This window comes from Lithobates pipiens, unplaced genomic scaffold, assembly GCF_037356315.1.
Source record: "Lithobates pipiens isolate NorthernLeopardFrog02 unplaced genomic scaffold, aLitPip1_a1.2 Scaffold_18, whole genome shotgun sequence".
Classification (NCBI taxonomy): Eukaryota; Metazoa; Chordata; class Amphibia; order Anura; family Ranidae; genus Lithobates; species Lithobates pipiens.
Genome location: NW_027507758.1, coordinates 437,224,800 through 437,240,293, shown reverse-complemented (window position 1 = coordinate 437,240,293; position 15,494 = coordinate 437,224,800). Strand labels below are relative to the sequence as shown.

General features: G+C 39.9%; 1 protein-coding gene across 1 annotated transcript in view; it reads right to left on the bottom strand.

The window, feature by feature from the left end:
• Positions 1-868: 868 nt before the first annotated feature.
• AADAC (arylacetamide deacetylase) overlaps positions 869-15,494 on the bottom strand; it is a 74,572-nt gene continuing 59,946 nt past the window's right edge. The window contains exons 4-5 of the mRNA XM_077488123.1: positions 13,996-14,167; positions 869-9,380 (exon numbers count right to left, since the gene is read on the bottom strand). Coding sequence (XP_077344249.1) covers positions 8,772-9,380; positions 13,996-14,167 — 781 coding nt within the window. The 3' untranslated portion in view covers positions 869-8,771. The remainder of the gene's footprint in view (positions 9,381-13,995; positions 14,168-15,494) is intronic.

Below are 15,494 nucleotides of genomic sequence, written 5' to 3'. Positions count from 1 at the left end.
CACTGTGATGCGGATAATGATAACTTGCAGTGGTGGAGGGCCAGACAATCAACCCAACAATCAATCCATTGAAAACAGATTGCTTTTTGCTGCTTGAAAAAAATAGCTTTTAGCTAACTTTTTGCATTAAAGAAGTTCTATGAGCACGGCATTTCATTTCATTTTATAACATCTGCATTGTAATACCAATACAAAATATAGTTATTTTTGACAATCCAATATAAGCTTACTTGAAAACGCTCCTTTCAGATTGTGAGTTCTGCCTGTCTGCTGACCATCTCTTTCCACAATTCCCTGCATGCTTTGCAGCTTCTCCTCTGTTGGTTACTTTCAATTTGTAAGGATTACATATCCCATGGTACCATGCTGTCTGCAAGCTGTGATTCCTGTACTGACTCCGCCTCCTGAAAAATCTCATGGCAGCACCTTTGTAGCTCAGAAGTCAGGCTCTGTGAAATGTGTGACACAGCAGTGCTACTCACCGGACATAGTGAATATGTGACACAGAATTCAAGGAAGTAAATGTGTGGGGATATTCACAAAGTTTAAAAACATCAACAATGTTTAAATTAATAATTCTATGTGTTAATGAACATGTATGATTGTTCTTTATTTATAAACGTGACCATTACTTTACACAGAAGAAATAAAAGCTTACCAAAAGCTTTCGTGGGGGCTTGTGGAACAGTAAATTCTATGCATCAGATGGCACAGCTTTCCACAACCACTAGTTACAACCAAGATAGTTATGTGAAGAATGAAATTTTTTTTTATTTACAATAAACACAACCATAAAAAATGCTAAAATTATATTTTAACAAAAGAAATACCGCCAATACCCAAGTCTAAAAGCACAGATAACATACCACAGGTTTTACCAGGATATTTAATAAAAAAATGACATACATTCCAAACATTGACCAGAAACAGCAGTAAAATATAGTAATGCAGTTCACACATAAAAATAGACATTTAATTTGTCAATAAAAATGTGGTTACATTTATATCATTTGCGGAATACATCTATTTTGAAATCTTGGCAAAGTAAAAGTTATTGCACACACAGGTCCATGTTGGCCTATAGTGAAGACATTTTAATGATCAGATTAAAAAGTAAAAACAATAGATTATAAGAAAATGATAGTCAATATTCTCCACTTCCATTATTCTGAGTACCTACTACAATATCACAGATTACAGGCTCAACAATAGCCAACAGCATACCTTGGGCTTTGGGCTATACACATTTTACTGCATTTGCCCCCTTATAAACCAGGTTTAAAGAGGAAGTAAACCCTGATGAGTTTACTTCCACTTTCATTCCCTGCAGAGGTAAAGCATAATGGACTACTATGCATTGTATAGTAGTCCATTATGTGTCCCTTACCTTACACAGGAGCCAGCGATGTCACAGCTGTCCCCTGTAGTCCGGCGCATCCATCTTCTCGGTGGGTCTCGCCACTGTCATTCAGCGAAGCCGCGATGACATCACTCCCGCGCATGCGCACGGGAGCCGCCGCGCGCGGCATATCGCCGTTGACGGCGGCACGCTCAGTGCGCCTATGCGCCGTACTCAGCGGTGCCTGTCTTTCGGTAAATATCTCCTAAACCGTGTAGGTTTAGGAGATATTTCTTGGACCTACAGGTAAGCCTTAATCTAGGCTTACCTGTAGGTCAAAGTGTGTTGTAAGGGTTTACAACCACTTTAACTATTCTGTAGTGCAATTGTTGGTAAATGAAACCTATACTGAGATAAAAATATCCCCTATCACTTATGTTTTCTCATTCTAAAAATACTAGTTCCTTGCCTTTTCACCCTCATCATTTGGTTGCGTACATTCTGAGTCATTGCCTTTGAACAAGTATCCAGATTAGGTACTCTTGACTACAGTTGGGCCTAACTCACTTAATAGCAACGATACACCCAAATCTCTCTACCTTTCACCCCACCAGACTCAGATGCCAACCCACCATCCAATTTTTCCCTGTTTTATGAATTCATATTAACAGAATTGTCTCAAATCCCTTAGCTAAGGATCAATACAAAGCCTGCTTAGGCTTCTCCGTCTAACGCTTTTCACTCTGCACTACAGCTTAAACATGCTTCAAAATACTAAAGCCAGAAACAGCCGCCAGGCAACTTGCATTTTCAGAAGAAAGAGAGCAATTGCAGTGAACCTTTTTCATGCTGGTGCCTAAGAACTGGAATTTTCAAGTGTCAGTTTGTTAGCTACTATAGTATAATATTCCATTGGGTTACAGTGCTAGCAATAACCCAATCTTATGCAGATTTAGTATTTAGTTTGGTACAAACTGTAGTTTTTGTATGAATCTCAGTTATAACCAATTTGGATTTCCACACAGAATATTTTGGCAGTGGGTACAACTGTTCAATTATAAACCCACAATCCCACTTAAAAACAAAAAAACGTTAAGTGGCGTTTACCTTCTGAAAGCAGAAATCAAATTTTTCTCTAGAGGTTCTGTTCTTAAGTGATTGCAGTCAAAACTAACAATAACATTAGCTTGAAGACACCAGCATGGTAATGTCAACAACTGAATAATGCAAAATGCTGTCTACAGGTTGCTTTGATTTTTACATTAAATGGAATTGTCAGCTTTAGTTACAAATAAGTGCCCTGGACACAGTTGAGGTGATCTGTTTAAAGATTAAGAACAGTTCTTCAAGCCATAGTGATCTCTCTATTTCTAGTAAAATAAAACTACTTAACTTCCTTATGAACACTGCTCCGTATGAGCTACATGCAGGAGATTGGCCCTGTTAGCCTTTGCAACCATTTTCTTCTTTTTCCAAGTTGAGGTGGTTAGCCCCAGGCATCAACCCCCAGCCTGAAGAACAAGGGTGCCCTTGTCTGCCTCATTGCTGGAGATCTTCCCAGCTTAGCTGACCATAGTGATAGTTAAGCTAACTGGTATGGGTCTCAGGATCATTTTGACTGCAAACACCACACCACTACATCAAAGTAGAAATACCCCTTCAGCAAGAAATTTATAGAGGTTCTGAGCTGCCATATGCTGCTTGGAAATACAACATTTTATGTAAAAACTGAAATATATTTAGGAATGTTGTTCCAACTATACATAAACTCATGACTCCCCTGAAGCAGAATGCTAAACCATTATTAAAAACAAGAAGTGATTGTATACAGCTACTTGAAACTATATTTACACTGAGATAATTAGGCATGCATCAATTATAGGTCTCACCCTCTATGATATTGACTGAAAGCTTATAACAGTTACAGGGTCTTACCATCTATATGGTATTGAATTAAAGCTTGCACATCTAAGTCAGAAGGCTGTCTGTTCAATAGATATCCAGTAATGTTTTGCTAAGCCATTATAAAATAACCTCAGCTAGCATGCTAAACATGAACTCGTTGGGTTGGTAGGTGTCTTTATAGTCACCATATTCACGTATGTTTTAAGGCTCAGTATCAGTGGGGTTAATTGCATTAGGTGGTGCATTGACTGGTGGGACAGTCACTCCCCATTGTGAAGGTATATAGGGGAGTGTTCCATGGGAAAGGTGGGAAGGTTACACATCCTGCAATGTGATTGTTATTGGAGGAGGGAGTCCACCCATGACAGGACCTGGAGTTGGGTAGTGTAAAATTACCAGCCATATGTATGGGAAGTGTTTGAGCCAAAGGTATGCACACCATTGTACAGCCTGCACCATTGTATCATTGCACAGCCTAAAACCATTCTTAGTCTAAGTTACCTGACTATTGTTATCAGTAACGCCTATACTACAGCAAAGTTGTGTGCCCTACTGTCTCTTCAACTAATGGGTTTCTTATTGACTAGTCAGTTGTATTGGGAATGACTGTGTAGATTGGGAGCATTCTAACCATGTGCTAATATTGTGAATTAAGCCTCAGTATACGAGTTCATTTTTTCTACAAAGTCTGGTCACCTAATGAAGATAAGCTCATGTGTGCTCTCACGGCTTATGCAAAAAGGGGAATGAAGTGTAAATGATTAAGAGTAATTGCGAGTTCTTTTTTAACATCAGTGGGGATGGTGATGGCCTGTGAAAAAAGGTTCAGTTTAGAAGGGTTGTTTAGTGTTAGTCGAAATATGCGCTTCTCAGCAGTGAGTCCCTACCTTAAGGCTGCTACAGTATGGAGCTTTCCTAGGGGCGGGGACCTGAACCACAAAAGATGCAAAGCTTTACAAGAGAACAGTGTCCCCTTCAACTCCAAGAGTTGGAGCAATACAAATGTACTGTTCTGAAGAAATGAAGGAGTTAGTGTTCTGCACTGTTAACCTGAAATTGCTCTGTAGTCTAGTTCTGGCACAGATGAGAACAAACCAATGTCATAGAAAAGATGCTGTAGTGATGTGGGGCCTGGTGGAGAGGTCTGAAAAATTGTTGTCAGAGGGTTTCAACTCACATTTATTATTTTTAATGTAGTGAGGTAGGCGGCATGGTTACCCTTTGTCCCCAGGCAGTGGTGCCCATTCAGTATCTCCCTTCAACATGCTAATGAGTTAGCTAAATATTAATAGACATACAAATCTATGGTAAGCCACTTGTGTAATGTTAGTGAGTTTGAATTGCATAACCAAACATGCTAAGTAAATTCAGTAGGCCGGAAGGAGAAAAAGAAACCCACCCACATATACCAGTCATAGCAAAGCATTGCTAGACTAATCACAACACTTCAATGCTTTGTAGTTCTTTGCTAAATTAGACTGAAATTTGGGAAATAACTTATAGTATAGCATCTTGTATAATTGATTGCTCAAAAGTCTTCTTTAGTATGAATATGTTTGCCATTTTTTTTAGTCTTCACCTGAATATGTGTGGTTTAGGTGTTTTTTTTATGTGAATGCATTGGGTTTAGTCTTTTCTATGACTGTAGAAAAAAGGATGACCCCCCTAGATAATAAGTATTTCTATAGGCTTAGAGTCTAGGCACCATGTGATAACTTTTTTTTTTTTGTTTACTGCCGTTCTTTCATTTCCCACCCACCTGAATATTGCCCTGTCAAAATACAAAGTATGAACATTATGAATACAGGTAACAAAATAAATAAAATATATAAAATTATGGAGGAATCTAATAGTCTACCAACCCTTGAGCTACAGTTAGTCATGGTTACTGACTTGGGGATGTGATGTTATCTCCAAACAAATATTTTTGCAAAAGATCAGCACAGGAACTTTAAGAGTTTCCAGTTACCAGCTTGAAAAAATTGCTGGTAAAATCATAGAAACATCAAATATTATTTTGCTTACTTGCAGTGTTTTCCCCTTCAACAAATATTTTTTTTACTCACTTGCCTTTAAAGATATACTAAAGGTTCCTTTTTATTTTTATTTTTACAAAACAAACGTCATATTTATCTTCACTGTGCAGTTCATTTTGCACAGAGTGCTTCTGGGGTCCCACGGCGACTCCCGCGGCTCCTCCCCGCAAGAGCTGACCCCCCTCTGGGAAGCTCTCTCCCAAGGGGGTTACCTTGCGGGCGCACTCCTGTGTGATACATTCAACGGCCATAGCCGCCAAGTGTATGACTCATCCCCGCCCCCAGTGGGCCGCGTCATTGATTTGATTGACAGCAGCAGGAGCCAAAGGCTACAATCTTTCAATGAAGAGCTGACTAGAGCTCGGGGTAAGCAATACGGGATCGCGCCCAAGAAGATGCGGGTCTCGGGTAAGTAAAACGGGGGCGGGGGGGAGGTGACTGCAAGGTGTTTTTTCACCTTAATGCATAGGATGGATAAGGTGAAAAAACACAAAGCTTTACAACCCCTTTAAGCTTACTAGGAAGTTGAATAGTCAAGGAAGAGTCAATTCCCTAGCACAGCCTCTTAACTCTTCTGTGGGTGTCAATTTACTCTTTGTGCTGACACAGCTCCTGTGCCCCTCCTTTCATCTCTCTACACTATCTTTATGCACAGTTGTGCTCATAAGTTTACATACCCTGGCAAAATTTACGATTTCTTGGCCAGTTTTCAGAGAATATGAATGATAACATAAAAAACATTTCTTTCACTCATGGTTAGTGTTTGGCTGAAGCCATTTTTTATCAGTTAACTGCATTTACTATTTTTAAATCATAATGACAACATAAACAACCCAAATGACCCTGATCAAAAGTTTACATACCCTGGTGATTTTGGTCTGATAACATGCACACAAGTTGACACAAAGGGGTTTGAATGGCCTCTAAAGGTAACCATCCTCACCTGTGATCTGCTTGCTTGTAATTAGTGTGTGTATAAAAGGTGAATGAGTTTCTGGACTCCTGACAGACACTTGCATCTTTCATCCAGTGCTGCACTGATGTTTCTGGATTCTGAGTCATGGGGAAAGCAAAAGAATTGTCAAAGGATCTAACAGGAAAGGTAGTTGAACTGTATAAAACAGGAAAGGGATTTAAAAAGATATCCAAGGAATTGAGAATGCAAATCAGCGGTGTTCAAACTCTGATCAAGAAGTGGAAAATGAGGGGTTCTGTTGAAACCAAACCACGGTCAGGTAGACCAACAAAAATTTCAGCCACAACTGCCACGAAAATTGTTCGGGATGCAAAGAAAAATCCACAAATAACAGGTGAACTACAGGACCCTCGTAAAACATGTGGTGTGGCTATTTCAAGATACATAATAAGGAGGCACTTGAAGAAAGATGGGCTGCATGGTCGAGTCGCCAGTAGAAAGCCACTTACTACTACTTTACTGTGCAAATGCCACAAATTACCCTGCTTACAATACGCCAAACAGCACAGAGACAAGCCTTAAACCTTCTGGCACAAAGTCATTTAGAGTGATGAGACCAAAATTTAGCTTTTTGGCCACACCCATAAATGCTACATTTGTAAAGGAGTCAAAAAGGCCTATGATGAAAGGTACACCATTCCTACTGTGAAACACGGAGGTGGATTGCTGATGTTTTGGGGATGTATGAACTACAAAGGCACTGGAAATTAGGTCAAAATTGATGGCAAGATGAATACAGTATGTTATTAAAAAAAATACTGAAAGAATGTTTACATTCATCAGCCAGGAAGCTGAGCACTTGGACATTCCAACATAACAATGATCCAAAACTCAAGGCCAAGTCGACCTGTCATTGGCTACAGCAGAATAAAGTGAAGGTTCTGGAGTGGTCACCTCAGTCTCCTGACCTCAATATCATTGAGCCACTCTGGGGAGATCTCAAACATGCAGTTCATGCAAGACAGCCCAAGAATTTACAGGAACTGGAGGCTTTTTGCCAAGACAAATGGGCAGCTTTACCATCTGAGAAGATAGAGAGTCTCATCTACAAATAACACAAAAGACTTCAAGCTGTCATTGATGTTAAAGGGGGCAATACACGGTATTAAGAACTGGGATGTGTAAACTTTTGATCAGGGTTATTTGGCTAGTTTTTGTTGTCATTATGATTTAAAAAGTGTAAACACAGTTGATTGATAATGAATGGCTTTAGCCAAACACTAACCATGAGTGAAAGAAAAGTTTTTGTGTTATCATTCGTATTCTCCGAAAAATGGCCAAGAAATCATTAATTCTGCCAGGGTATGTAAACTTATGAGCACAACTGTAGCTGCTGAAGAAGGAGTAAAGGGGTCGGCTCTGAATCTGCTGGGCTTTAGGATGGCTACAAAAAGGAGGTTTTTACTTATAGGAATATTTTTGCTGAAATTACTGGTCTGGCGATCAGGTGCCTATACTTGCTAGTTATCCTAGCCTACATGTTCTTCCATTGGCAGTATGCAAATACAGCCTCATCTGTTAATGTGACATATTATCCATCACCATTAAGTCAAAATCAGGTGCATTAGGTGACAATAATCTTAAGTCTATGAATTCTTAAGGCTCTCATTTTCAACTTTTTAATTGATTTTGTTCCCATTCTGCATCAGGCTGGCATGGGCTATGGGACATTTATCTCAATAATGTGTGTATAATCTCACTCATGATATCTAGGAATAATTTTGTAGAAAGTGACTGGGTTCTCTGTGGCAAGTGCCCTGGATGTAAATATATCTCTTTAAACATAAAACATTTTAAGCACATCTAAACAACTAAAAAAATAAAAATTTTGGGTATGCCTACAACTAAAACATATTTTTACTTTGTGGGCTTATTTGCACGGTGCTTTCATTCAAATGTAATCCATTACAAGACATGCATGTGTAGAACTACATCAAATGTGGGTAGGGATAGCATTCCAATGAAAAAAAATGAGTGTTTTGGTGCCATTGCTTGTGCAGATTATCTTTTAGTAACCACATAAAATGAAGACAGAACAACTTAATAGGTATCAAGTTTAAGTAACAACATGAATTGCTCATAAGAAAAAAATATAGAGTTAATTCTAAATATTAGATTGTGGATGGCCATTAGGAAGGTATTTAAGCACTAAAAGATCATTTTTCACCAGATGCACCCATATTCCTATATGATTATCAAAGCAGATATGACCTGTTTATACAGTAGGTACTATACAGATTTATCATCCAAGTAGTGTTACAGGGTTAAATTTGTTTTTTAACATTCTTTACTGATATCCCATGTTAAAAAATTCCTGAATAATGGCCATCTTATGTTTATGAGAACAATAAATGGCAATATCAAAGGACAGTACAGTAGTATGCATGTATAGGGTTCTCATATTTTAAACCCTGCTTGAAAACATAGAACAACTCCCTGTTCTAATTGTCACACTTCTGGAGATGGATAAAAATGATAGTACATTTTTTTACTTTTCTGTTTTTTTTTATGCTTTTCACAGATTGTTACCAAGCCATTCTAAGTATTTTGCCGTTATGTGGTGGGCTATTTCCAAATCAAAGGGCAATGTATTTAATAAAAGAATGCCATGGAAGGTGCTATCATAATGGTGGTGTATTACTTGAACCCCAGCTTGCCGTAGTCTTGATACATACATAAAGCCATCGTCCCTTAAGACATCATACATGCATGTTATGACATATGTTAACGGCAGACCTTTTAATTTGTCATCTTCTGTTAACAATGGAGATACTCTTGTGTCCAAAATTGCTGGGTATTTTTTAACAAAACTTGAGTCTCCGTATTGGGGCTTGTGGTAAATGTGGTGTTTTTTCAGGCTATCGGGCAATAAAGTACTCCAGTTAACAAACTTAAATAAATGAGCTTCTTGAGATGTCATATGTCTGTTAGTGAACATGGCGTCAAATAATTTTTTATCAGTGGTGAAATATTCACTCCAAAAACGCACCATGAGTGTCCTGGACAGTATAGGCATATTGCCATTTTCTCGGTAAGATGGCGTGTTGAGATCAAGGGTCTGTAGAACTGGGTAGATTAATGCCTGAATCTTCAGTTTCACTTTGACTTCAGGGTCATGCAACAGCTGTAAAAGTCAAATCAATGTTATATTAAACAATTAAATCAGAGCTTGAATGTTTGCCCATATTACACATATTAAGTTTATTTTTGTTGCCAGCATGAGGTGCATTCCATTTTAATGGGATACTGCAAAGCTCTTACTTTATCAACTAGTAGAAGAATTAAAGAAAAACTGTTTGTGGCAGAAATACTGTATGGGATTTGCCATGACTGATTTTATACAGTAAAAAACTGTCATCCTAACCTGACTTTCCTATCTATTGAGTCACTGATGTATCCCCTTAATATGAGTACTTGTCATGATAGGATATAAGGCAACAACGGGCAGCACACTGGTGTATTGTTTAGCACTCTCACCCAGCAGTAAAAAGGGTCGCTGGTTTGAATCCCAACCACGACACTACCTGCCTGGAGTTTGCATGTTCTCCTTGTGCCTGCATGGGTTTCCTCTGGGTACTCCGGTTACCTCCAACACTCCAAAGACATGCTGGTAGGTTAATTGGCTTCTGTCCAATTAATATGTGTTGGGCATTAATTATATGAATGGGGACCTTGGATTGTGGGCTCCTTGAGGGTAGAGACCGATGTGAGTGTGCGATATACAGGGATAGGGACAATTGTAGACACTCACTCAGGTTGAACTGGATGGACTGTTGTCTTTATTCAACCTTACTAACTATGTAACTATGTAACTAAATTCCAACCGTGTGTAGGCTCCATCGGACATTTTCCATTGGAATTTTCGTCACAAAAAATGTGAGATCTGGTTCTCAAATTTTCCGACAACGAAATCCGTTCACCCAAATTCCGATCATGTGTACACAATTCCGACGCACACATGCTCAGAATCAAGCAGAAGAGCAGCACTGGCTATTGGATTTCATTTGTCTCAACTTTTCATACGTGTTGTACGTCACCGCGTTCTTGATGTTCAGAATTTCCGACAACATGGTGTGACCGCGTTTATGCAAGACAAGTTTGAGCCAACATCCGTCGTGAAAAAAACATGGGATTTTGTTGTCGGAATGTCTGATCGTGTGTACGCGGCATTAGACTTAGATATTCTTCCATTACTTCTCATGATTTCTTAGATCGCATTTCATCCTAACCTGCGCAACTTTTATTTTCTGAAATATCTTAAAGCTGAATGCCAAGATATAAAGGACACAAATTAAGGCAGCTACGTAATACATCATGAAATGTATTTTGTTTAAATGCAAGCAGTGTAAGTACGTGTATTTGGCTTGTCTATTGTAGAGTCTTTAGTGCAGAACTCAAAGTCATAGGTGAAAGGAGAAGAGAATACAGTAATATTAGAGTTTAGAGTTCTGCTTTTCTATTCACTGTCCAATCGTAGGGTGTGTGACCTGTAACTGAAACTGCCGCACATAAACAGCAGATCTCATCCTATGATACACAGGGCTGTGCTGTGCGTCAGAGATGCTTCAGTTTTAGGACTTGATAGGCACAGGTACAAACTCTATAGCAAGTAAAATAGCTCCTTTATATATACACTTGCCAGCCACTTTATTAGGTACACCTTGCTAGTACTGGGTTGGACCCCATATTTGCCTTCAGAACTGTCTTACTTCTTTGTGGCATAGATTCAACAAGGTGATGGAGACATTCCTCAGAGATTTTGGTCCATATTGACAAGAAAGCATCACGCAGTTGCTGCAGTTATGTCGACTGCACATCCGTGATGCAAATCTTCCCGTTCCACCACATTCCAAAGGTGCTATATTGAATTGTGCTCGGGTGACTGTGGAGGCCATTGGAATCCAGTGAGCTCATTGTCATGTTCAAGAAACTGGCTTGAGATGATTTTAGCTTTGTGACATGGTGCATTATCCTGTTGGAAATAGTCATCAGAAGATGGTGCACTATAGTCATAAAGGGATGGACATGGTCAGCAACAATACTCTGGTAGGCCATGGGATTTAATTGATGCTTAATTGGTACTAAGGGGCCCAAAGTGTGCCAAGAAAATATTCCCCATACCATTACTCCACCACCACCAGCCTAAACCTAATTCAAGGCAGGATAGATACATGCTTTCATGTTGTTTATGCCAAATTCTCACCCTACTATCTGAATGTCGCAGCTGAAATTGAGACTGATCAGACCAGGCAATGTTTTTCCAACCTTCTATTGTCCAATTTTGGTGAGCCTGTGCGAATTGTAGCCTAAATTGCCTGTTCTTAGTTGACAGGAGTGGCATCCGGTGCGGTCTTCTGCTGCTGTAGCCCATCTTCTTCAAATTTCAATGTGTTGGGCATTCAGAGATGGTATTCTGCATACCTTGGTTGTAACGAGTGGTTATTTCTGTTGCCTTTCTATTATCTCAAACCAGTCTGCCCATTCTCCTTTGACCTCTAAAATCAACACGCCATTTTCATCCACACAACTGTCGCTTACTGGACATTATCTGTAAACCCTAGAGATGGCTATGTATGAAAATCCCAGTAGATCAGCAGTCTTTGAAATACTCAGACCAGCCTGTCTGGCACCAACAACCAAAGACACTTAAATCCTCTTTCTTCTCCATTCTGAAGCTCGGTTGGAACTTCAGCAAGTCATCTTCACCTCGTATAGATGCCTAAATGCATTGAGTTGCTGCCATGTGAATGGCTGATTAGCAATTAGTGTTACCAAGCAATTGAACAGGTGTACCTAATAAAGTGGCCGGTGAGTGTATTTCATCTGTGTACATTTCTCTACATCTTTGGTTACATTACATACCTGTAATGATGTATATTCCACAATGTGCAGACTGCTAGAAATCTTCACTGCATGGCTGCCCTGTCTGTTAGCAGCTTCAGTTCTCTGGACTCAGTTGCACTAAATATAATCCAACTGGGACATGCCCCTTCTGCCTTCTCCTGCATTGCGAAAACTTATCTCACTGATTACACTAGCTGTAACATGACTTGTTAATGAAGGAGAGAATCTTATGACTAATCAGATGCTCCCCCCATTCACAGATTGTTTCAGGCAGTGTAATGGAGATGACAAAGGGAGCTGTGAGCTTCAAATGCCATCCATCCATTCAGTGCTTCAGTGCTGTCTTTCACCCGTGTACACAGTGGGGTTGATTTACTAAAATTGGAGCGTGCAAAATCTGGTGAAGCTGTGCATGGTAGCCAATCAGCTTCCAACTTGATCAATTAAGCTTTGATTTAAAAAACCTGGAAGCTGATTTGCACTTTCCAGTTTTAGTAAAACAACCCCAGTGTGGCATGGTGTGTGGATCAGAAGAGTGATTGAACATAAACACAAATATTCAGGAATGTGGAACAAGTAATATATACATTATACTTTTCAAATGTCTGAAGATGTGGTTTGGGTCCAGGTTGACCTAAACGGCACAAATTTTTTTCCTTAATTATCTCCCACAGATATATAGTAAAAAAGTGATAACAAATACATTCTGTACATCTCTTTGTTTTCAGCTCTAAGAATGAGCATACACTAAATTACCAAAAGTATTGGGATGCCTGCCATTACACGTACATGAACTTTAATGGCATCCTAGTCTTAGTCCGTAGGGTTCAATATTGAGTTGGCCCACCCTTCACAGCTATAACAGCTTCAACTCTTCTGGGAAGGCTGTCCACAAGGGTTAGGAGTATGTCTATGGAAATTGACCATTCTTCTAGAAGCGCATTTGTGAGGTCAGGCACTGATGTTAGACGAGTAGGCCTGGCTCACAGTCTCTGTTCTAATTTATCTCAAAGGTGTTCTATCGGGTTGAGGTCAGAACTCTGTGGAGGTCAGTCAAGTCCCTCCACCCCAAACGTACTCAAAAATGTCTTGGTATGCTGACACCTTAAGTATTGCCTTCAGTGGAATTAAGGGGCCAAGCTCAACCCCTGAAGAACAAACCCACACCATAATCCCCCCCCCCCTCCACCAATTGATTTGGACCAGTGCACAAAGCAAGGTCCATAAAGACATGGATGAGCAAGTTTGGGGTGGAGGAACTTAACTGGCCTGCACAGAGTTCTGACCACAACCTGATAGAACACCTTTGGGATGAATTGGAGCAGATACCGTGAGCCATGCCTTCTCGCCCCACAATTAGTTCCTGACCTCACAAATGCGCTTCTGGAAAAATGGTCAAACATTCTCACAGACACATTCCAAAACCTTGTGGACAGCCTTCCCAGAAGAGTTGAAGCTGTTATAGCTGCAAAGGTCGGGCCAACTCAATATTGAACCCTAAAGGACTAAGACTGGGATGCCATTAAAGTTTATGTGCGTGCAAAGCATGGGTGCTCAACCTGTGACCCTTCAGTTGTTGTGGAACTACAAGTCCCATCATGCCTCTGCCTTTGGGAGTCATGCTTGTAACTGTCAGCCTTGCAATGCCTCAAGGGACTTGTAGTTCCACAGTAGCTGGCGAGCCACAGGTTGAGCACCCATGGTGTAAAGGCAGGCATTCCAATACTTTCGGTAATATAGTGTACATACATCGGAAAAGATTATCATTTTAAGATTAGGTATCTGTGCATCAGTGATAGTAACACAATCATTTTTGTGAATTCTTCCAGTAAGAATTGTTATGTTTTCCATCCTAAAAATGTAAATTAAATAATGTATTAAACGAAAAGTCGTACCTCTAGTGTTACTGCGGTAGCCAAGTTTCCCCCTGCACTGTCACCAGACACAGCTATCCGACTTGGATCAACTGAATATTTTTCAAGGATACTGTGCTGCAGAAAGAATTTCACTACAGTGTACACATCATCATACTGTGCTGGAAAGTGGAATATGGGAGCCAGCCGGTAGCTAACAAAAAAAAAAAGCAAATACACTGTAAGAACCATTTTATGAAAGACTGTAATAACTTGGAAAACACGTTTTTTATTAAAACTGCAAAGAAAGAGAGAGGATGCAACAGCCTAGTGCATTACCTCTATAAATAATTTTATTGTAGTGTTGAAAATAGATATATTCACAAACAGCTGTATATCACAAGCTCAACAGAATGATACACAATTCATGCTTCCAAATCAGCTGCACATGTCCCAATCTCGGGAAGTTGCCATCTAGACCTCAACAGCTTGTTTTGAGGGAAGAGCCCCCTCTTCATCAGAGAAAAAAAAACGATTTTTGTTTGAACCATGGATCAGTGAAGGTCTATTGGAGCCTGAGCATCAAATTTGAGCACAGTAAGTTGTTTGTATCTGCCTAACCACATGTTTTTTTTTTTATTGTATGGCAGATTTGTGTACACAAAATCATCCAGAATGTGAAATTTTAACTAGTGGCAGAAGCAAAGCTGGTGTTCTCAGGGTACATTCACACTAGGTGCAGTAGGAATGTGTTGGCCAGCTATTTCACCACAAGACAAGTCAAAATGCCCTGTCTCCTACATTGCCAGTTCACACCACTGCGTTGCAGTGGTGTGCACTAAAGAGAAGTACGCCGAGCCATACATTTTCCAGTGCAGCACAACACGAAGCAATCCACCACTGTGCAGCGGTCAATAAAACTTAATGAACCATTACCACGTAAATGAAAAAAGGGAATAAAAAGAGACAACAGAGTGATTGGCACATCAGCACTGCTGTCATCCCACTGATTCCATCTGCACACCAGTGCCTACACTGTAATTCAGCAGCTGGTGTGAATGTACTCTTAAACAAAGATGTAAGAACTTGTGGGTTATTGAGAAGTTCTGGAATCATCAAATTAAACTCATCAAATTATACTCATCTAGGTGTATGCAGCATCACTCCAATGCTGCATCTGCTTCTAGACAAGTCTAAGACCAAGAAATGAGCAATCAAAGACCACTGATTATTCAGTTCTTGGTCTTTGGTGAGCAGAGAGCTGTGACTGTCAGTCACTGGCTCCCTGCTCTGCCCCTCCAGTGCTCACTGGAGCACCTGGCTGTGGAGGGGGCGGGAGCAGCTGGCTGAGTATCCCAGCAGTGCACTAAGGGGCTGCTAGCCAATTTCTTTTAATGTTAAGTGAATGGAGACATGTGAATTGTTTGTTTTTCTTTTCTTTTATAAAAGTAAACATTTGGCGATTAAGAGCTTTTTCCATTATGCTCATATATATTGTTGGATAACCCATATAACAGGACTTGACTATAGTTCCAGGCCTA